This window comes from Lissotriton helveticus, chromosome 7, assembly GCF_964261635.1.
Source record: "Lissotriton helveticus chromosome 7, aLisHel1.1, whole genome shotgun sequence".
In the NCBI taxonomy this organism is placed as follows: domain Eukaryota; kingdom Metazoa; phylum Chordata; class Amphibia; order Caudata; family Salamandridae; genus Lissotriton; species Lissotriton helveticus.
Genome location: NC_136068.1, coordinates 1,264,993,792 through 1,265,017,025, shown reverse-complemented (window position 1 = coordinate 1,265,017,025; position 23,234 = coordinate 1,264,993,792). Strand labels below are relative to the sequence as shown.

At 41.5% G+C, this 23,234-nt stretch overlaps 1 protein-coding gene across 1 annotated transcript in view; it reads right to left on the bottom strand.

The window, feature by feature from the left end:
* The window catches only part of HEATR9 (HEAT repeat containing 9), a 110,488-nt gene extending 99,243 nt beyond the window's left edge, over positions 1-11,245 (bottom strand). Inside the window, exon 1 of the mRNA XM_078650810.1 lies at positions 11,196-11,245. Coding sequence (XP_078506936.1) covers positions 11,196-11,227 — 32 coding nt within the window. The 5' untranslated portion in view covers positions 11,228-11,245. The remainder of the gene's footprint in view (positions 1-11,195) is intronic.
* Between the last annotated feature and the right edge of the window lie 11,989 nt (positions 11,246-23,234).

Below are 23,234 nucleotides of genomic sequence, written 5' to 3'. Positions count from 1 at the left end.
AGATCTTCTGCAGTTGACTCCAGTGAAAGGACAACCTGTGTTCAAAATGCTCACACATGAAGATACCAGGAAGTGCTTAGGGAGCATCGGAAACGTTAATATATGGTTAAACTTTAAATATGCAGAACTGCTTCAAAATATGCGGCAGGCAAATGATGAAGATTATAAAAATATTCTACAAGATGTAAGGATCGGAAAAGTAAGTCAGCAAGGGAAAGAAGCTTTACATGCACGATTAATTTCAAATTTGTACCCAAATGAAAACATTCTTCCAGAGAACATATTTAAGAAAATTAACGAGAAGAAATCTGGCATATGTTTGTTGCCAACTCTGAAAGAATGTTCCATGTTCAACAACAAAATGTTACAGTTAGAAAATGAAGAAATAGTGAAACTGGAAGCTATTGATAAAATAGAGCATATGGGAGCAACAATTATTTTGTCTGAAAATTTGAAATCAAAATTGGATTCATTAGAGAAGACTATATCTAAAACTGCTGGTTTTGAAAAGACGCTGAATGTGTGTTTGAATTGTCGTGTCATTTTAAGAAGGAATTTAAATGTTGAAAGAGGTCTAGTAAATGGAGCAATGGGTTATGTTGTTGGTTTTCTGAATTACAAAAATAGAGATGGAATTGAAATTTTAAAAATTAAATTTGATGACATTGATGAAATAGAACAAATTTGTCGTTGTTCAGCTAGATTTTTGCTCGTGAAAGACTTATATGTTCGCCGAAAACAGTTTCCTATTTGTTTGGCATATGCGGTGACAATTCATAAGTCTCAAAGTTTAAGTGTAGATAGCGCTTTGGTGAACATTGGCAGTTCTGTGTTTAAAGAGGGTATGGCATATGTGGCATTATCACGAGTCAGAACTTTAGCAGGATTGTACTTGATTGAGTGTGATGAAACAAAGATTTGTGCAGATTTAGATTGTGTAAAAGAATACAATAGGTTAAGAAGAGAGTATGCTCCACATTTGCCTCAATATCCTCTGATTGAAAAACGTGTGGTAAGCCGAAAAAGAAGATATGAGAGTAATTGCAGTGAGGTATCAGCAAAAAGGCATAAAGTAGATAAAAGTGTAATTGTAAAGAGAAACAAAAAGGATTCTGTTGAAGATGTTGTTGGATTTCAGTTTGAAAACAGTTCTGGCGTCAACTGCTATGCTAATGTGGTAGTTAATGTTGTTTTTTTTCTTCAAAATTTACAAAGAGAGATTGTTGAAAATCGGGAACAAACATTGTGCTGTTTATTGAATTCTGTGTTAGAGAAATGTAGTAGTGATAGAGCTAAAATAGAAAGTGTTTCAGAAGTTAGAAATCTTCTAGATATATGTTCAGGTCAAAATCAATTTTCACAGAATATTCAGCAGGATTGTCAGGAATTTTTAATGTATATGTTTGATGTATTACAAGATGAAGGAGTAGATATAAAAAATCTATTTGGCCTTTCTTATCAATGGCAACATGACTGTGATAACTGTGCTTCATCAAGTACTACTAGAATAGACTCTGAAAGATTTATATATTTAACTTTACCAGACTGCAAATCAGTGTCTTTCAATAATCTAGTTAAAGCAGCGGATCACAATATGGTGTGTACCCAATGTAAGTCTGCAATGCTGTCCACATTATTTCTACAAAATTATGGTCACTATGTTATTTTAATGTTCCAACGATGTAGACCTGATGGAACTAAATTGACAACTTCTATTAAAAATTTTGTGGCTTCTCAGTTATCGATATCAGGAAGAACCTTTGCAACTGTAGCTATTATTTTTCATGACGGTCCTTCTACAACATCAGGGCATTACACATGCTATTTAAAAACTTCTAACGGTTGGACCCAATGTAACGACAATAATTTGACTTTCAAACAACGTTTGCCTTTTGGCTTTATAAATTCATACCTAGTGTTTTTACAGCCAAAATTTAGGTAAAGGTAATTGGCCTATGAAGACGGGAGGAGTACTCATATATACTCATACATCTGACACTATTTGGCCAAATGGAAGGGTGCAAGAATGAGTAAAGAGTCATGACTGAAAAAAAGGAGTATATTAAATTTTTGAAAATATTTCAGATGTTCTTGGAGCTTTTCTTGTAGAAAGTCGTTGAAATGGATTTCTAAGTGAACAGCAAAATACTATGTAACGAGAAAAGGACCTCCATGATATACTATTTGGCCTCAAGGAAAAGTAAGTCAATCAAAGATTAGCGTACATTTGTCGTTTGTCAGTATGTAAGGGTTTTTTTAAAACACAATCTTTTAGATTGTGTTTTTTTTTCCCGCTGTCATATGATGAGTAATTTGAACTCACTGCTTTAAGTGAAATTCAATATATTCTGAGAACAGCAACAATAAACTATGTAACATGTTGTAGAAATTATTCTATAGTTTGGATTGTGTAAATTAAATTGTATTCCCATTCTCTGACATCCACTCTCCCTCGCTTATCTTTGTTTGCTTCTTACTTTTGACCTCTTCTCTCTATTTTTCGTTCACTACTTCTCTGTACTCAGTGCCTCACTCTACTTGTATTATTTTCACTTGTGTTTATCTACCTTCTATCACTTCTTTTACAACAACTTCACTGCTCCTCTCTCGTCGTTCTTCATCCCATTTCTTTTACTCTGGTTCCGTTACTATCCATCATTTCCTTTTTTTCATTGTCCTTCTCTTTACTTTCATCACCAAATTATTTTTTCTCAGTAGCACTGTTTTAGTCGTGTTCTCCTCTCTTTCCTTTTTTTTGCTCACTTACTTTTTTTCTTTTCTCACTCATTGTACTCCACCTCACTCTGTTTTTCTCTTAGTGTGTCTACCTTATAACTTCCTTAGTCCATTTCCTTCAATTGTTGTATATTATTCTGTCTCCCTTCATCCTTTCACTCTATGACTGTTCTTCACTTACTCTCAGTTATCTTCTATTCCTCATTCTTCTAAATGCATCATTAATTAGACTGTTTTCTGTCTCAGTCATTATCTTTTTACTTACTTGTGTTTCCTGATTTAGTTTTGCTAACTCACATTGTTTTAGTATCTTTCTTACTTTCAGTTCATTTCTCTGTACTTCTCTCTCTTTTTCTTAGTGAATCTATATGCCTTACTCATTGTAATTTGCTCTCCTTCTATTTCTTTTTCCCTTTTTTTGTCCTTCTAACTTAGTTTATTTCCCTTTCTGTGTTCTTCACTCACTATATTTCTAAATAGAGTGTTATGATGTTTTTAGCTCTTCATTGGTGTATTTTAATTTAAAATACATATTTTACTAATTATAACTTATATTTTTTTTCTCTCTTTCACAGATACCAACTGTAGTAAAAAAAATTAAAGTTACATTTATTATATGGTAAGTATGACTAAAAAAATGTAGTTTGTTATCACCCTTTGCTTTAAGGTCACTAACATTTTCTCAATCTACCTCACTCCTGTGTTTTTACTCTGCTTCTCTCACTTATTTTTATTCTCCATGTTTACTCCCCTTCCATTATTTACCCTCTCATATTCAACTTCTTTTGATCCCTATTCTTTACTTCACTTACCCTCTGTTCCCTTCCTTTGCTTATTTACTCATTCTCTTTTTCTTAATTATTTACCTTACTCCTACATATATACCTCATCCCTCTCCCAACACATACACACACCTGTAACATACACCCCACACACACACCACACCTACACATCATACACACAAAAAAACCTCCCACACACACTCCTCAAAAACACACACACATTCCATACACACACATACATTGAACACATATACACCCCACACTCATACACTTCTCATACATATTTCACACACCCTCATCTCTACCCACACCAAAACACTCCACACAACCACACCCACAGACACACCTTACACACCCACACTCCGACCTACACCCACTAACTCCCTGTAAGTCACACACACTGCATTACTTATCTTTTTTTGCTGTTGTACTCAAGCCCATTCAGGTACTGTTCCTTTTACTCTCTTTGTCCTCTCTCTTTGTCACTCACCATGTGTTATACTAATTCAATATTTCTCCCTCTATCACCCCTCTTTACTTTTACTATGGGTAGCGCACCGGGGAGCGTAACAAGGGGAAAACAAAGAGAAACAGTAAAATAATATTTTAGATTGCTTTGAGGTAGGGTAGCTGTTGTGTTGTGTGGGTGATTTACTTACTGCACTCCTTCCACTCCTTTTCTCAGTACCTCTGTTCTCACAGTTCTTCATTCCCGTTCACTCAGTCCGTCTATCTTACTGTAATTGTCTCTGTCTCTTCACTCTTTCACTACTTGTTCATTATGCTTTCTCCCTGAAGTTCAAGCACATTACGTTATTTACATTTCTTTGCTGCTTCAATTATTCCCTTTCTGTTACTTCTTCTTTTCTTCTTTTAGTTTTTTTCTCTGTCAATCCACATGTTTTAACTTTATTCGATGTTATCCATCTTATTTCATGCCTCTTTATTTATGCACACTACTTTTTTCTCTCTCTCCTTTACCAGTGTTATTTAAATCTGGTTCCGTTATTACCTTTTATTTGTACATCATTTTTTCTCTTTCCTTTTAGTCTTTACAGACACTCACATTCTTCATGTGCCTCTGCTTTAGTATTCTTCTTCTCTCTTTCTTTGTTTCACAGCCTTATATTTTTTACATTTTCTCTCTTACACTTTGTTATATCTTTTACACTGTTTTACCATGTTTTACACAGTACATCTGTGTTGCTCTCTCTTGCTGTCTGTCTCTTAACATTACTCTCTCTTTCTCTTTCTCTTATGCTCTCCTTCTCTTGGTTTTTTTTTTCTTTTTTTTTGTGTTGTGCTAACGGGGCGCTCACCGGTGCGCGTACCGGGAAGCGCACCCATGAGAAAAATGAAGTGAAGAGTGCTAAAAATGTTAGTAATTTTTTTTTAATGGGAGGTAGTTCTGAAAAGAACTTTTTTTAAATGTTTTTGTTGTTTTATATATTTTTTTTATTTTTCTGAACATTTTTTTTTGTATTTTTTGAACAATTTTATGTTTTTTTTGGGTTTTTTGGGGGGAACAACGGAAAACAGGCATTAGAAAGGGCTCAACAGGAGCACACAAAAAAGCACTTTTTGGGGCGTTTTGAGCACTTGTGATTTTCAAATGCTCTGTTCATTAAAATCACACTCATCTCCCCGTGGCAAAGTAGTCCCCCACAATAAATACACACTAGCTTGATGTGTTGAAAATTGCTCTGGATATTGGGGACCGTCTCCCTCGCCTCTGGTCCCGAAAAACTTTCCTGTGTTGAGGTGGTGGCCACAGGAGTTCGTGGGTTTTCACGGAGGTCACGCACCTCAGCCACGCTGTAATTTATTGGATGCCACCTTTGCATGTGGCGATGCATAGTATAGTTCCCGTAGCTATATTTTTTATCTGTGCCTCGGGACAGAACTTCTTTGCAGATCAGGCATGTGACATAACGGGCATTGACTTTTGTTTGGCTTTCTGGGAATGTATAAAATTGCCAAATGAAACTGTCCTTGTGGTGGGATTTCCGGGGCTGTTCAGGCAAAAATACTCTCTCATGTACCTCCTCTTCCTCTTCTTCCTCCTCTTCCTCACGGTTGGGAAGGAACTGGGTAGGTGGTCCTTCCTTCCTAGGAGGTGGTGGTGGTGGTGGGGGTGCACCAGCTGCAGCTACTATTGAAGCCATCTCTTAATAATGAAAATAGGTCTTCCTCTCACAAAGTTGAAAGTCAGAGTGAGAAAAAAGGTGGGGGCTTTCATCATTTGGGAGAAAAAAAATGTTCTAAACCAATGAAAAGTGTTATTTTTAGGTCACATGACCTAGCCTTACATCATTAGGAAACCAAAAGTGAAATGAACCAATAAAAAGTTTTATTAACAAGTCACATGACCTGTTACGCTTACGTTACGCGCTCCGCGCCGCGCCCCGGATCGCTTCCGGGGAGCTGCGCTTCGCGCCTCGGTTCGCGCTCCGGAGCACTTCCGGGTGCGCTAACGCGGCGCGTCATAAGACGCATTACGCGGCAACGCGATACGTCGCGCTTACGCTACGCGTCACGATGTTATTTTCTAACGCAACAGTTGCGCTAACGGAACGTTTACCGGTTCGCGGACCGGGTCGCAGCACCAAATTGAGCTAACGGGAAGCTACCCGGTGCGCGGACCGGTAACGAAACAAAAAATAAAAATAAAAAAATATACATATATACATAAAAAAATTATATTAAATACATATAAAATATATTTTTCCTTTAAAAAAAGAATACATTTAACAGCTTTTAATATTTGCTATTAAAAAACCATTGAAATTCACTGAAAAAAACATAAGTTATAGACCATATATAGTTAGGAATTAGCATTTACAAAACCTTGAAAATTCACTGAAAAAACCATAGGTTATAGACCATATATAGGTATGTTATGTTATGTTATGTTAAAAAGCTCTCTTATAGCGCACGGCTACTCACAAGAGTGTCCCGGCGCTTTGGCAAAGAGAAAAAAAGGTCAGTACATAACACAGTGCTTTACACAGATGGCAAGGCTGTTACTGGGTGAAAAGCCACGTCTTCAGATGTTTACGGAAGGCATTAGTTAGGAATTAGCATTTATAAAACCTTATTTTACTGACACAAAACCATTGAAATTCGCATATATAGTTAGTTGCACTAACTATATATTTCGCGCACCCGCAATCCACTGCTGATGATGTCACATATTACATCATTCATGACATGGTCAGTGACATCACTGATGACATCACTGATGACATCTCAAATGACATCACTGATGACATCACTGATGACATCTCATTTGACATGACTGATCACATCACTGATGACATCATTCATGTGATAATACGATGAACTTCTTCAGACTCTAATATAACCTTATATACACTCAGTGTAAACAGACACTCACAGAGTGTCACTCATCCATGGAGTTACTCACACACCTAGTCAGTCATGCAAAGAATCAATCACACCTCCATTTCCTCAACTATACAGTGATAAACACCTTACTTATTCAAACAGATACTAACACATATTTACTCTCTTATACCATCCCTGATACAATTTCAGAATGATCCATACAGCCACTCACACATTCACTGGCTCTTATGCACAGTTATTTATATATGTCAACTCTCACATATACTGTGTTTTACATATGTTCTTACTTTGACATGTAGCACTGAGATATCCATTCACTCACCAATACACTCATGCACACAGTCAACTGCCCATACAGCTGTTTCCACATGCACTTTTGAACCCATACATCTAGTGAATCAACTGGTCACACATCTATGCACAGAGTCATACACCTCCCAACCACCCACACACACACTCAGTCTCCCATACAAATACTTGGGCAACCAATCAATAACCCATATAGTTACTCATATAGCTACTGATCAACACATGCAGCAGTTTACAAAACAACAGACATAATGATGCACAAATTAAGACAGTTTAGTCACTAACCCATGCACTCAGTGAGACACATTTAATCACTCACTCATACAGTCAGTCATGCACCTACTAAATCCTTCATCCAGACACTTATACATCCACTCATTCTTCAACATGTAAGACATATTTAAACTTTACAGAAACATACAGACACTGGATGTTGATATCAGTGATGTCATCAGTGATGTCATTTGAGATGTCATCAGTGATGTCATCAGTGATGTCACTGACCATGTCATGAATGATGTAATATGTGACATCATCAGCAGTGGATTGCGGGTGCGCGAAATATATAGTTAGTGCAACTAACTATATATGCGAATTTCAATGGTTTTGTGTCAGTAAAATAAGGTTTTATAAATGCTAATTCCTAACTATATATGGTCTATAACCTATGGTTTTTTCAGTGAATATATATATATATATATAAAAAGCTAACGAACCCATCAAGAGAAAACTGTGCATATGATTAAGCCTCGTGGGAGGTGAAACGCGTAATGCTGCTCCTGTCTCCAATAAAATCTGAAATAATGCTACAGCATGCTGGAGTGGCCTGTTTCATGTTGCGAAGAGTAGCATGTGTTTAAAACAAGGGTTTTAATTTGGAGAGTTCTGCAACATGTTGCCAGTGTGATAACCTCTCTGAACAATCCTTGCTACATTATATATTTTTTGTGCCTATTATAAACATGCACGCTCACACTTTCTAAAGCCTCTATTAAAAAATCGTAGTTATCGCAGGTGCAATGAAGCATTACAGCACTTGCAATTGCTAAACACTTGGATCATCAGTGTTAGAATATGCTCTTTTTTTTAAAAGTTGCTTTCAGAGCCAGGAGAACGATGGAGGGCTAATTTATCATTCAAGGTTGTGATGAATTCTTTATCATGTTTGGTACTCATGATTTGTGTGATTCTTGTTTTATCGGCTTATTGTTTTTAGTGGTTTTAACATTGATAATTTGTACGCTTAAATATTTACATGAGTACGCTATGTATTTATCTCTGTTTGCCAATATTTATTCACCACCAATTTTTGAATATACTGATGCCTGAACTGAAGGTCTTTTCTCTCCTAATGATTTTGTTTTAGTCTGTTGCACAATATCATATTTTCCCTGTGTCTTTTATGGGCTGTTTGATCAAATAAAGAATTATTGATTGATTGGTGGCATTGTGGCAACTCAAATTTGTGAGATGCTTTTGCTGTGATTTAGACTTAAATTGTGTAATTCTGAAAGAACAGGAATAATAAAAATGTTACTTGCAGTTACCACCTAAACAAGACAACTGTGTCATATGCAACACATAGATACAGACATGATTTTGCACTGCAGACATATAATTACCATTTGATTGCCTGATATAAAATGCTTACCTACATGAAATCAGAACAGCATAAGAGCCCGGTTAAGGAAGGGGTCTGTGTGAATCCAAGAGGTTCAGGCAATGAGTGCAGCCCAAGACCAGGTAGTATGTTCTAGAATCCCTATGTATATGTTCACATATGCTGTAAAGTGATTTGAGATATGTTCTGGATTCCCTATATGTATGTTTACATGTGTAGTTAAGTTACTTTAATCTATTCTTCTAATTCAGAATTAGTTGTTCTGATGGGATCTTTAATAGAAACAATGTTAACTGCATGGAAAAGTGTATGGCTGCTACTAATGTTGCCAATTCCAGTTCTTGCCTTTTTTTCATCTTTTTTGTCCTCTGCCTGGTGCATATTACCATATGGATTACTGGTTCTTCTTTGATTACTCACTCTATTTTGGTGTACACAGATTGAGCATCTTGATGCCCTTAAGGCCAGGCCAGTACTGTGTAGCTGCAAATGTGTAATCCCTAATATAGTTATAATTTGAGTGTCTATCTCTCACATACCATCACACATCACATCGCCTGGTGCTGCATCCCATAACACAATAACCACATCTAGTTGGTCATCATGCATCAGGGCCGGACTGGGAAATGAAACTGGCCCTGGCAAAGAGCTCAGCAGGCCCAGGGGGTGGTTGCTAGCAAAAAGCTTTGTGCCGCTTTTGTTGCTGGGGGCCGCTATTGCAGCTATGCTGCAAAACTAGGCCCCAGTAAAAAAACGGCCCTCAAAGGGTCTAAAACCGGCCCCCGCCCCGGCGGCCCACCGGGAAAATGCCTGGTAACAGCTATGACCAGTACGGCCCTGTCAGGCATGACATGAAAACACTTCACATTAGGGATAAAAACAAATACAATACCCTTTAACAACATGCCCTTACACTGTATAGCTTGCCATCCACGTGGGTGAGTGAGTCAGCTTCTCACATAGGGGTGGTAAGCACTATGCAAATGCAACAATACAATAGTTGAAACAAAGGGCTAGATGTATCAAAGGATTTTGCCCGTTCTGTGTCTATGGGAAAATGTGTTGCATATGGCCCAAAGAATCTTCCAGTTGAGGTTTTTGATAGGAAACCTTCCAGGGAACAGCTAAAATTGTGCAGCAAGACTTCTGAGTAAGCAAAAGTAACACATCACAAGAATCTAATTTGCTGAATGGACATCATGTGCTACCATAAGAGTTTTTATTCATTTTATTTGTTTTCACCTTGGCTAACATTAGTTAGATAGTAGTTGCATAAGAAGGTACAATTTTAACCTGTCTTGGCTTTTTAACCAACAGCAGGACTTGTAATTTCATTTTGACCATTATAGATATTGTGCTGAATGCCCCAGAACAGAGCATTGTGACTAAAAGCTTGACACTGAAATTGTCTCACAGCATGGGTCACATGACCGCTATGGGTGACCACCTACGACCGTGTGAAATTTTCCAGCAGATTGATAAATGTGGAACTGAAGCGCCGTAAAATCTGAGTGAAAATGTAAGTTAATGGTACGCGAAACATTGAAGAGGAGTTGTTTACTATATGGGTCCTAATTACGAGTTGAATGTTACTGGCGGGGCAGTAAACTTGCATGTGAATTTACTGCTACTGTGTCGTAAAATCCACACCAGTACATTCCAATTACATTTTAAACCCCATGAAAAGGGGAATTACCAGCCATAAGTCACAAGAATCCTCATTTCCATAGGGTTTAACATATATATTTACCACCTGCTGTGAGCATAGGATAAATGTATGCTCCTGCCTCAGGGTTTGTGCGGGTGGGGAAGAGAACATGTTGGGAGTAGAGAAGTGAAGGTAAAGGTAAGTTCTGGCAGTGGGGAGCATTTTTTGACCCCCACCACAAAAAATGGGGAATGAGGATTGAGTTTTGCTGCAATCAAAACATCAAGCAATTTTTCTGGGCAAATTACCACCCAGAAAATCGGATCCAGTGTTCCCACCCCAGGCCCACGCAGAATCAGGCCCATAGTGGCTATGAGTCACTCCACACCCACATTTGTATAATTGGCAATTTGGCTCCCTTTTTTAGTTGTACGCTATGATAGCTGATGTATCGTTTAGCCTGTCCCTGCAAAAAAGCTTGGATTCAAAATTAAAATACTCAAATCTACCTTTGCTTGTCAGGGCACTGAATAGGGACAGCATGCTGCGCCAACTTCAAACTCGAGCAGAAAAGGTTTGGGCTCAAGGCCACCCTAGCCATTAATTCTGGGGTCACCACTGGTGTGTGTACATACACTGAGGGGCCTTGCAGGGTGTGGCCATAGTAAAGCTAATAGTGCTCTCTGAGAAATGCCAGCTGGGAAGACATTGCTGCAGTCTTCACACTTACCTCTCTGCGAGGTCCCACATCAACGGCTTCATTCCCAAAGCGTCCGCGGCTTCACCGACCACCTGCTTTACAGTCTAGATAAACATGACAGAGAGAAGGGAAGCTGTGAGGGAGAGAACGCATCACAGAGACAGACAGAAGAAGAACGAGTTGTGTGTAGAGGTAGCAAGAATGGGAGAGCGAGAGAGAGAGAACAAGAGTAATCGAGGGACATAAACGAGAAGGAAGAATGCGATAGTGTGGGAAAAAGAAACATACAGGAAGGATGTTTAAGGGAAGTGAAGGATACCGAGGAAGAATGAGATAGGGTAAGAGTGAAGTAGTCCTGGCCTCATAACAATTCTGTTCTTCTTTCTCGTGTGTGTGTCTGAACCACAGCTGTCGCCCATGTGGCTTGTGTAACAAATCATGAAAGCTGCTCGGGTGTCTTCACAGACAGCAGTTCTCAGGGTCCTGGTGAGTCTAGCACTCTCCCTTCTTGCCTCTTCTCTGTACCAGTTTGGCTCTGCCTGTCATCTCAATAGGCCTTGGTCTGTCTGTTTCTACATGTTTGGGCAGGACTGGGAACCAAAAGCAGCTCTAGCAAAAATGCTCACATCAGTCCATGCCCCCTTCTTCTCCTCGTGCAATATCTTTCTTTCAGTACATTCTCTTTCTCCTTCTCTCCTCTCCCTCTTTACCCTCTCTGATCATGTTCTCCCTACCCACCTCTCCCTGTCTCTCTCTCTCTCTCTTGAAGCCTCATCTGCCTGCTGCAATTATTCTCAGGGCGCTGAGGAAAGTGACAGAGGCATCAGGCCCGTCTATGGGCTCTCAAAACTGCCCTCTCAGGGCTTCAGCCCACCGGGGAAATGCCCAGTGGAATAAAAGGCCTGCCCAGCTCTGCCCATGTTTGCTTTGACAAGAGAACACTGTCAGCTACCTGTCTGTGGTTATTTCTGTGTTCTTTTAAGCTAGAATTTGTGGTGAGCTCTCTCTTTGTTTTCTTTTTTTGTTTCCTGCTAATTCGTTTTCTATAATTCCTAGTTCAGCCATGCACAGTAATCCCACACACCATGGCCCAGATTTGCAAATATGTGATCTAACTACCATAGGGTTGGTCTAATTTAGGAGTACATTTCCAGCATTTCTAGAATTCGCATAGATCTGCAGGAGTACAAATCTTAGATTGTGATTACTGCAGTTTCCTCAGTAGCACTCTGTGAGTTGAATAGCAGCATGAGCAAATGTACACCTGAATATTTGCTAATACGAAAATATCTGGGAAGGTACACCTTCTATCTTTAATTTTTTCACACCAATTTTGAGGTTGTTGACATTTTAAAACGATCTTTTTATTTGGTTGTCACCTGCTTTGAGTCCCCCCAAAAATATAAATACTTGCCCCGTCCATCAGGTATTTGCATTTCACTCCAGCCAGTATTACACTGCTGTCCTTTTCGATCTGTATCTGTCTTCATTCCATAGGAAATCCAGCCACCTGCTGTCAATCCACTAAATTGTCTAGTCGATTTCCAGAACTGTTGATTAACTGAGAAACTAGAGTAGAAGGCAAACGTCTCATATCCAATTTGATACATTGCTGCATTCAGTCCAGAGCCCATGTTCCATAGAGTGCCTCGGCCGTACAAAGGCCAAGAGTTCACAGCCAGCCACACTTGAACGTTTGCCTATAGATTAATTTTGACCGAAAAACAAAAGTAATTTCTTTTATAGCAGCTCCCCATATAAGTAATGAAAATGTGTTTGGTGTTATGTCTAGGGGTGGGTGAAAACTTTCGCTCCACCAGCGGAGTTCTCAGAGTTTTGTCCACTCCCCGCTCTGCTTGGAGAATGGAGTTCCGGGCAAAAGTCTGCCAACTGCAGCACGGCTGAGTTTTTCCTTGCGTGTGGCTCGCCGCCTAGACTAGACTAGAACGCCTCCCAGCGAGATTTGTCAATGCAGGCGGTCACAGCAGGTCCCTACTTTCACATTGGGAAAGCTGCCGCTCGTGTAGAACATCTACTCGGGCAACAGAAAGAAGCAGCACCATATGGGGCGTCGCATGGTAACATTCGTGCTGATTTTACAGCACAGAACAAGCTCTTGGAGCTAAAAATCACCACAAAGTGCCAGATTCCGCCGTTCAAAGAACTTCATGGAATATCGCTGAATTTTTAGGTAACTCTGCAACATTCCGAAGGGAAACTCCACGAGTTTCTCCCACCACCAGTAATGTCTCAGACACAGAAGGACCTACACCATCTGGCATTTTTGTGTTCATACAAATTTTAACTGTCCTACTACCCGGCACATAAATGAAAAACATGGGCCATCGTTTAAGCTTTGCCGAATTTGCAGTTGTCTATAGACATTTTTCCACCGATACAGCTTTGGTTGGCAATTACAGACCAGCTTCGGAGGGGAAGCACTTAATGGCGCAAGTCCACCATACCATAGTAGAATAGCAACATTGTTATAACCTAACATAGTTTCTGGAAACACACTTGTAAAACAATTATCCTAGCATGTGAGAGACACTGAAAAATATTTGTCTGGTATCACCATGGTTCCAATGCTGGTTTGGAACAACAATATTCTGACTATGATGGATCACTCTATATTTGATGGCCTGCCTGTTGCAATTCCATAAGCATCTCTTCTGCTGAAAGGTCATTCCCGATGGCAGACTGATGGCAGCTCCAACATCAGAAACACCCCTTCCCACCACCCTCAAACTGGGAAAGGACAGCAGATGGGATATTTCCATTTTTTTGCCAGATTTACTGTTATGACTTTTCTCCTGTTCTAGGGATGTAACAGAAGCCCCTGTGGGATGGGGGCACAACCTTTAAATCCCCTCAACCCTACAGGGGGCCATTCAGCCAAAGGCCAAATGATATCTGTGAGATATGGGAGTCTAAGGAGCCCCTCTTCACATTCCGAAGGGGGGGCTATCATTTTGCAGGACGTCGGAGCCCTGTTCTTGTTGACAGATATAGCTCTGATAGGTTACAGAATGGACTGAGTGGAGTTACGTCTATTGTACAGTGTCCAAATTCAAAAGAACTGGACAGTCAAGGGTAACACGGAATACCTTGGTTATGGAATTGGAGTGCAAAAGTACCTGAGGCCCTAGGCTATCATTGGTAAATGACAGCACCTACCACACACAATGTTCAGTAAATCTGACAGCCATGGGGTCTGAAAAAAGGCCACATATCACCCATGAGTGTGTGTGAAGGAGCACTGTACTCACCATTTAGTGTGTGTCTGTTCCCGTTAGTTTTTGTTTTCACTGTGCCCACCTGTTTGCATGACTTTCGCAGACCTTTCATTTTTGCAGGTCACTGTACACATCTCATGTACCTGTCACTATATTCATCCTGTTGTATAAGTCAATGTTGTTTACTTTATGTCCATCCTTTTCCTTAGTTTCTGGATGTTACTGTGATCATTGCTTCATTTGAGTCTCTCACTGTACACATCCCGTGGTATGTCTAACCCAGTACCAACCACTTACTTGCGTCTGTCACTTAAACTCCAATAACATCTATCTATCACAGTAATCAACTCTCACTTTGTGTCAGACACTATACTATCCTTCAATGTGTGTGTCACTGTGTGAGCCCCTCCCTTTCTGGCTTTCACTGTACCCCTTTTTAGTGTGCCTGTGTCAGCATGTCCTGTCCTTCAGTCTTCTTCTATGCACTCAACCCTCACTCTGTGCCTCATAATGTTTAGTTTGCTGGTCTAACAGGTAGGGCTCCTCAAACTGTTCTTACCATCAGCGGTTCTTTGTTCAGTTTCATTTTCAGCGCCTCGAAGACTTCCTCCTCCAGGCCCTCCTCCTGGATGCGCTGGAGTCCAATGTTCATCAGCATGCGGCTGGCCTCAATGCGATGCTGCAAGTCAGTCAGAGCAAAGAACAGCAGTCTGGTTACCATACATTCGCTGGTGGACGGGTGACACAGGTTCAAGATGGTGCTTTAGCCACCAGAACCACATGCATGACTTAAAAAACTGAACAAAATATTTCCTGCAAAGCAGGCCTCAAGTCTGGATGGGCCATGAAGATGAATGGGCAGCAGACACTTATTAACTTGGGTTTTCCAGAGATCTCCTGTTTTAGGTAATGAGACAATCTGTACATTTTGAGCATTCTTAAGCAGAAAAAGTTACACACCTTTAGGGAGACTGTGGTGAGGCACTGGGTACAGGGCATGACCACAAGCCATGCCTGGTGTCCATACATGCACACTGGGCATAAAGAGCAGGGGTTTATTTAATTTATTTATTTATTTGAGTTTTATATCGCGCTGGCTAGACCCGGAGGTATCAGTGCACTTTACATGAGGATCATTGAGTTACATCAGTTACAGGAGCATATTAAAAACATAGGAAAAGGAGAAACAGTGTTACACAGTTGAGCGAGTGTTACAAGAGTGTGAAATAACATCAACATATACTCCGTAGTTTGGCAGAACATCGGTAATTCGTCGGAAGACGGGGGGAGATAACAGTGGAGAGAAGAGGAGTAACAGTGTCCAATGTCCGGCTGGGTAGGTGATGGCCGAGGGGTGGAACCAGAGCCAATCTCCTCTTTAGCTGACTGGGCAGCTGCACCGGGCATCGGCCATGTTGCTCGGTCTCAAACATACATGGAAAAGTGTCTGTACAGTCAAATGTATAGATTATTTTGCCAAGATGAGGTCCTCTTTCTGTCTTTCATTGTGCAATTCACATTGCACCTAGAAGTTCAAGCAAAAGAAATTCCACCGATCAGCAGTGCCACAAAGCAACATAAGTTGCCAGAGAATAAAAACATAGCGCAGGGAAACACCGAGCCACAGAATTACATCCATTGCTAGGATTACAAACAACAATAGAGAGCCAGTCCCAAGAAGCTTGGAGAATAGTGGGGGAGCAGTAAAGGTGTAACAATGAATATCAGTACTACAGTAAAGGTGTTACAATGAAGATCATTACTACAGGTGATACCAAAAGAAGTCAGAGTAAGCAAACCTACAAACCGGCAGGGGACCAGTGACAAAGCAACAACTGGTGCTGGACATCAGCACTGCGTCGGGTCGAAAAAGTAAATGGCATGTGTCCGAACGGGTCACAGGGGTGCCTCACCGTGACTAGAACAAGAAGTGAAGGGCGCAAGGGTTTTCAGAAGTGGTCGACCAGGGCCGGTGTCCAACTGGCGGCACAGGCAGAGGCCAGTGGCAAGATTCGATCAGAGGCATCTGCAGTGGCCGCAAGATGGAGGATCCAAGTCGTGAACCCCAAATTAATTCGCAAAACGAAATGGCGGGATTGCAGGAGAACAGAATTCCGACCTCAAAGTCACCACGGAAAACATTCCTCCAGAGCAGTTCTGAAAAGTAGAAGACAGCCATCAGATCCGGCGGGAGGAAGGCTGGAGGGCGACAAAACTTCTGACGGGTCATTGTAGTGAGGGGAAGTCAGCGCAACCCGTCCATTCAGCAGCCCCTGAGGAGGAGGGCAGTTGCATGGTCAGGTGGGTGCACCAACTCAGAGCAGAAAAAGGGGGGAGCAAGCCCACCGGTACAGGGCAACTGCGTCACAGCAATGTCGATGCTGTTTTGTCAGAGGAAATGAGACTCGAGTGACCCAGCTGCCGTCCTGCAGAGTCCTGGATGTTGGTGGCACAACACTTGTGAATCTCAGCGGCAGTCCGGAAAGGTGTTGCGGGATGTCCCGGAAGAGGCGGAGGTATGCCAAGCAACAAAGGTCGAGTTCGGCAGGTAGGTGACTGGCCTGTACCGGCGGGGTGAACCGCCAGATAATCTCCTATCGGGGCAGCTCAACCAAAGCATTGGCCATGATGGCATTAGCACTGCAAGAGTTCCATCGAAAGGCTCTGAGGGAGAGCAGCAGGGCACGGACAAATATAGGGATGGAAGGAAAAGGCCAGAATGCTGTCCGTGAGTCCCCTCATGTGTAGGTGTTAGAAAGGGGTTATGGGCATTGTTCAGCAATTACGGTTCCATGGCTTATCTGAAGTGCATGGGTAGTGAATTACTGTCTGGTGTGTCAGCACTGATGAACCATAACTGACAGGTCTTTTTTAAGGTTCTTAATTACAATCATAATGCCCTTCCAGGTATGATATCAAAATCTGTCAATTTATGTCATACCCATTAGTTATCTTCTATAATTTGCAAAAACTACTTTCATCACATGAATTACGAATTTGAAACAGTTAGGCATCCAGACATTTATGTACATTTTACTACAATTCATAACACTGTTACATGGTACTTCTTTCAACACAATACACAATTTCAAACTCCAAAATATACAGTATAAAATTAAATTTAAGGCAACATGCTACTGAATGTTGGTTATACTTATAAACCACTCTGCTCAATGGCTGAATACCAAGAACCTGTCAATGACAGCACATGCCTTCAGTATCAGTTACTAATGTTCAAGGATATCATAAATTAAAAAACACGAGTTTTGGAGTCAGTTTTAAACACTAACTTAACACCTACAAGAACAAATTTCTCAAAACCTTTTTGCAGATAACCCTTAAATGCACATCTTATCTTTAGAAAATGGTGAGCATTGCTTCTGCCATTTGAGGAAACACTCCAAAGATATTCAAGACTTATTTATAGTTTGTGCATTCATAGAAAGAAAGGAATCATATTCAGTGAGCATCTAAAACGTGACTTGAGCAGTACAGCTCAATATCCATTATCAATGCAAGTACTGCACACTTGTTTACTCTGTGGACAAAATGAAATGGGCATTACATATGAAACTGATACAAAGTGCACTACACTAACTGGAACACATGGAACTGAGCCTTAATGAGTGTACATTCATACAATCAAATCACAGATATGGACACTTACTTTGTGCCACCCTCCCCAGCCCACAGAAAGCAGAAAGAATATATTTTTGGGCTTTTATTGAGAAAAGCTGATCCGACGCATTTCGACTTGGAAGTCGAGTTTTGGATATGGTGGCCCTGTATATCAATACTAACCAATCAAGACAGGGCTGGCTTTAGTGCTGGTGGCGACTGGTGCCACAGTCATTTTTGCCACCCCTAATAACCAACTTCCCCACTGATTCCCTTGTTTACACTCCCCAGCTGTTCCCTTCATCTCAATTTCATTTTATTTATAGTGCATCTCTTATCAGTGTGTAAGGTGCCAGAGCACTTTGCATCACCCATACATCATACATAGACATTGAATCATTTGTGTATGAATCAGTTTATAGGAAATGTGACACAAGGCAATGAAGACTACAGGGTGTAGGAGCTACATACCATCCATACTAGTAGACACTCTATGTTAAAAGTGGTTGGCCTTGAGAAGCACAAACTCAGGATTTGAAATCCAACACAGTGTTTGGGGATGACTTTACTAATATGAATTTATTTCTACCCAAACAAACCATTTTAGCAACATCGGGATAATGAAAGACTGCAGACAAAAATAACATTCTACCCAGGGCCAGACTGGGATCACTAACCAGCCTTGGCAAATAAGTCTGACAGGCCCCGGGGGGCAAGGGAGGCTGGGGGGAACACTACTGCTGTGTTTTTGTTACAAGGGGCCGATTCTGCAGCACTGCTGCAAAACCGGCCCCCACTGGTCCAAAGCCGGCCCCCACCCTTCCGGCCCACAGGGAAGACGCCCGGTGCCCGCTATGGTCAGTCCTGCCCTGATTCTACCCTATACCTTGCAGTTTGTGTGTCTTTGATGACAGTTCATAGCTTATTGTGCCAAATTAGGATTGTAACTTATGAATTGCAAGTTACAAAAGGATCTAAGTGACAAAAACACTAACCCACTGAGCTATCCACATATCCACATCAAATACAGTTCTTTGATCTGCTTGGTACATATTATTTGCACAAGGTATATTAACCCTTTGTGCTACCTTAGGTGAGTCTAAACTCCCACTGGACAAAACTCCGATCTCTCTCCAGCAGGCATTAATCACCAGAGTTATCTTGACATTTTTTTGTTGCCCGAATATTGCTGGACACACAAGGAATTCTGCAACAGGTGCTTTTAAATTAATAGGCTATTTCAAAAGTCAGTGCCACCCGAGTTTGGTGCCCGGTGCCCGGACGCCAGTGGCACCACTCTAAAGCTGGCTATGAATGAAGATTTGAACCAACAAAAAACTACTGCCCACCCTTGCACGACAGGGGCTGCATGAATGTGTGCTGCTCTCCAGGGACAAGAAAATGCTAAGGGTAAGGTGCGTAGTGTGAACTCAAAAGAGGGTGTGAATAGGGTGTACAGAACCCGCAAGAGGCACGTATTTTGCAACCCCAGCAGACATTGTTATGTAAATCTCAGTACATAATAATGTCAGTTTGATGTACATTAGTGCCCTTTACCCTAGCAGTGTGGTCACCTAAATTCCTCATGTAAGGTATTTTAAAGTTCCAGTTTTATGTCAGTGAGGTGCTGGTGACGGATTGGTCCTAGATGCTTCAGCTCTTGATCCCTTGAGGGGGAGGTTGATTTGGCTCTTCAGAGACTTCTTAGTCCATGAAACCATGTGGGGTTGGGTTTGATCACAATCTACTCAGATCTTGAGCACATATGGAGGTTGAGGTGATGTCATCATTAGGTACCCAAAGGAGGACAACGCATACATCTAGGTAGAATCTCTGATCATTCTCTTAGGGATCTAGGGAACTAAGGAACTAATAGCACCTGTATCCAACTACCACAAAAGATCACTCCTAGCCACGCCCACGAACTATTATTAGACTTGAAACCGAGATCCACAAACCCTGGTAGGAACTTCTGCTGCCAACCTTATATATTTTAGAATGAAGCAGCTGGTGGAGGAGACTCCGAATGACGACGTCCGAGTGCACCTTGGTCCAGTTCACCAGCAGGGGCAGAGACTGAGGAACAAAAACATAGAGTCAGTAGAGAGATACAGAGAGAGAGTCAGCAAATGAAGAAAAGCATACTATGAAAGAGAAAGAAAGGGCTCACACAGAGGGAAACAGAAGCTAAAAAAGGACAACATGACTAGAGAATAGCACACACAGTGTGACAGAGAATGGAGAAGGGCACAGAAAACAGAAAAAATGGAGTATGCATGCATAAGGGACATAGATAATTTAACGATGTGCTGAGAGGAAGAAGAGAGGTGGGCAGACAGATGGTCTGTCAAGTGTCACATAGTATGTCATGCCAATGCAAACTGGGTTTATGTTAATCCCGGAGAGTAATGGTTACGTTGGGCATTCTGCTTCTTTGGGACACTTTCTTTTACAGACTACTCCCTTGTTTAGTACAATGTTGTCCAGAGAAACTTCTGCATTGTGTGCGTTCCCTGTGGCCCTTCCACCACCTGCCTCCTCATTTTTAACGGCTTCCCTGCTCAGCATTTTTGGCACCAACTGAAGATCACCTGTTGCCTCTACCTCCATCACATAAGTATGTGCTTTGTATGTAGACCATCTCTCAAGAGGCTTTGGTGGTGGAAGCATTAATTATTTTGTGGTTTAACTATCATGATCAAACACAAGGAGATGATGGATGGAGCACTGAAACTTTTCAGACACTGACCCCCAGTCACAGATCTGGGTTGAATCCATCATTGTTCTTTAGTTCACTTCACCACCCCAGTTCAGACACAGCAGTATGCAAATCAGTCTTGACCCCTGTGCCTCATGGGAACAGTCCAGCCCAAACTGCCGAGCCATGTTGCTCGTTTCCGGTCCAGGGAAGACATGGCTTGGCAGTTCGGGTTGGCCTGTTCCCATGAGGCATGGGTCAAGACTGATTTGCATACAGCTGTGTCTGAACTGGGGTGGCGAAGTGAGCTAAAGAAGGATGATGGATTCAACCCAGATCTGTGACTGGGGGTGAGTGTCTGAAAAGTTTCAGCGCTCCGTCCATCATCTCCTTGTGTTTGCCTAACTACCATGAACTCCTGTCTGCTGGCAACTCAGGTGGCCAGATGTGCAGACTAATAAAGGCACAGAATACTGCTGCCCTTCTTGTTTTAGGGCTTGACAGGACAGATTACACCACTCCAGGTCCAAAATCCCACAACTAGCTTTAAGTAAGGGATAGAACCCAGTTGAAAATGAAGTCTTACTTTTAGATGTCACAACAGGTGTGCTCCTCCTACACTATCAAAAGTAACATGTTCAGCACCCTTGAGAGCCTGAACAAAGGGGTAAAAAATAAAAACCTTTTCAATATCCTTAAGAACTTTTTGTTTCGGGGTCCCTCTTTTTGAACTCTTTGCCCCTGGGTGTCTATCAACCGACACCATAGACTCCCCTGAACATAGGATGTCTCCAAATATTCTTTGAAGGCTCGTCTGCTTCAGAGTACTTACTTTTGCCCTGTCCCAAGAAACCTACTTTTGGGAGTATGTGTGTTATAAATGTAATGAGTTAGTCAATGTCTGTCATCTGGATCTGACAACCAATTGATCGAGGATATCCTAGTCATCACAAACCGGCTCACCAGGTAATAACACGCCAGTTTCTGCAACAACCAACTGTACCATGTGAACCGCGTGTTGGGAGTTGCTGTGTGAGCTGTAGCAGGCCAAAAAGTATATACTCATTGAATACCTTACTACTGCAGCTCAAATGTTAAGTAACATCAGGACACCATGCAATTTGTCAAGCACAATGAATAAGTACTGGATGTCAATGGCCATTTTCATACCCTCTGACTAACTATTGAATCATATTACCATTTCCTCCTGTATTACCACAGTAAAGCACTGTTGGTGTTAATATATGTGTGCAAGGTTTCCAGGTGGTTTACAGGGTCGGTCCTGTAGTTGCTAAAGAAAACTCAATTGGCTGCCACCCAACACAGAAGAGAACGGACACTGTCAGGGCTGCTCCATCAGTGGTTACCCCAGCCACCAGGTCTGTAAGGGCTCTGTTCTCTAGTAGCAGAATCCCACTACTGCTCAGTAAAAAGGGCTCTTGTCCCATATTGTGCTCAGCTTTGACACAAGTGGCACCAAAAGGAATGAACCATTGCGTGTTGTACATAGGAACATACTAACAGATGTGGGGGGGATTCATGGCTGTACCCGAAAAGAGAATCTTGGAATTAATGTTCTAGGTAAGGGTATTTGGTCCACTGTCCGATTGCCTTGTTTTAGAAAGCTATGTTCAGAATGTGTATATACTGCCAAAGATTATCAGGAAAGGGTCAGAGTGTATGATTACCAAAGGTTAGAGGAAGGACAGACTGGACGCACTTTGGTACACATAAATCTCAGTATGAACTCAGGCATACAGTAGGTGGCACTGTTTTTGCTTAGATTCTGTCAACACCTTGCAGACAGCTTAAAATCAGTGCTAAACTTGCCTTCATTTTCTTGTCCAAGTCTTCATCATGGAGACTGTTTGTTAGATATCGAAGCGCAGTCTCATTTCCCTCATCAAGGAAGGCCAGGCAGGTGGCTGCCAGCACTGGAATGTCATCTCCTTGGTCCTTGGGTACCACCAGCCCCTCCAAAACACTGGTCAGTCCAGACTGACACTCTACTGACGCTCTCTGGGGAGGGATTAAAAGAGCAACTTGTCTATATTATGGAAGATTCTCTTAGGCTATTATTAGTAATACTGCAAATACCAAACAAGCTTAATATCATAATGAGTTGGACTAATGTAAAAAACCATGTGAGGTGTGCCGCAGTAAAGAAATATTCCTTCATCATTTCATCAATAATTAAATCCTATATCTCCACCCCATAGCTGTTTTCATTGGCAAGGATCTCCGTAAAGCAGGCCCTCAAGGGTGCCTTTATCTTGGTCTTGCCAATGCTTTCATCTGGCTCTCCAGTAGCCCCTTAAACTGGCAGATCCGGGTGCACCTGCACAAACAAGGCAAGGAGTAGGTATACAATATTATATTGAATGTGCTGCCCCCAGGGCAGCAGTGATGTCGTGCTACTCTGGGAGCAGTGCATTCAAGTGAAATATGGAGTGTTTCTCTGTGCAGGAGGCAACCCGCCTGCACTTTTAAGGGGATTAGAGGTCCCCTTGCAGGCAG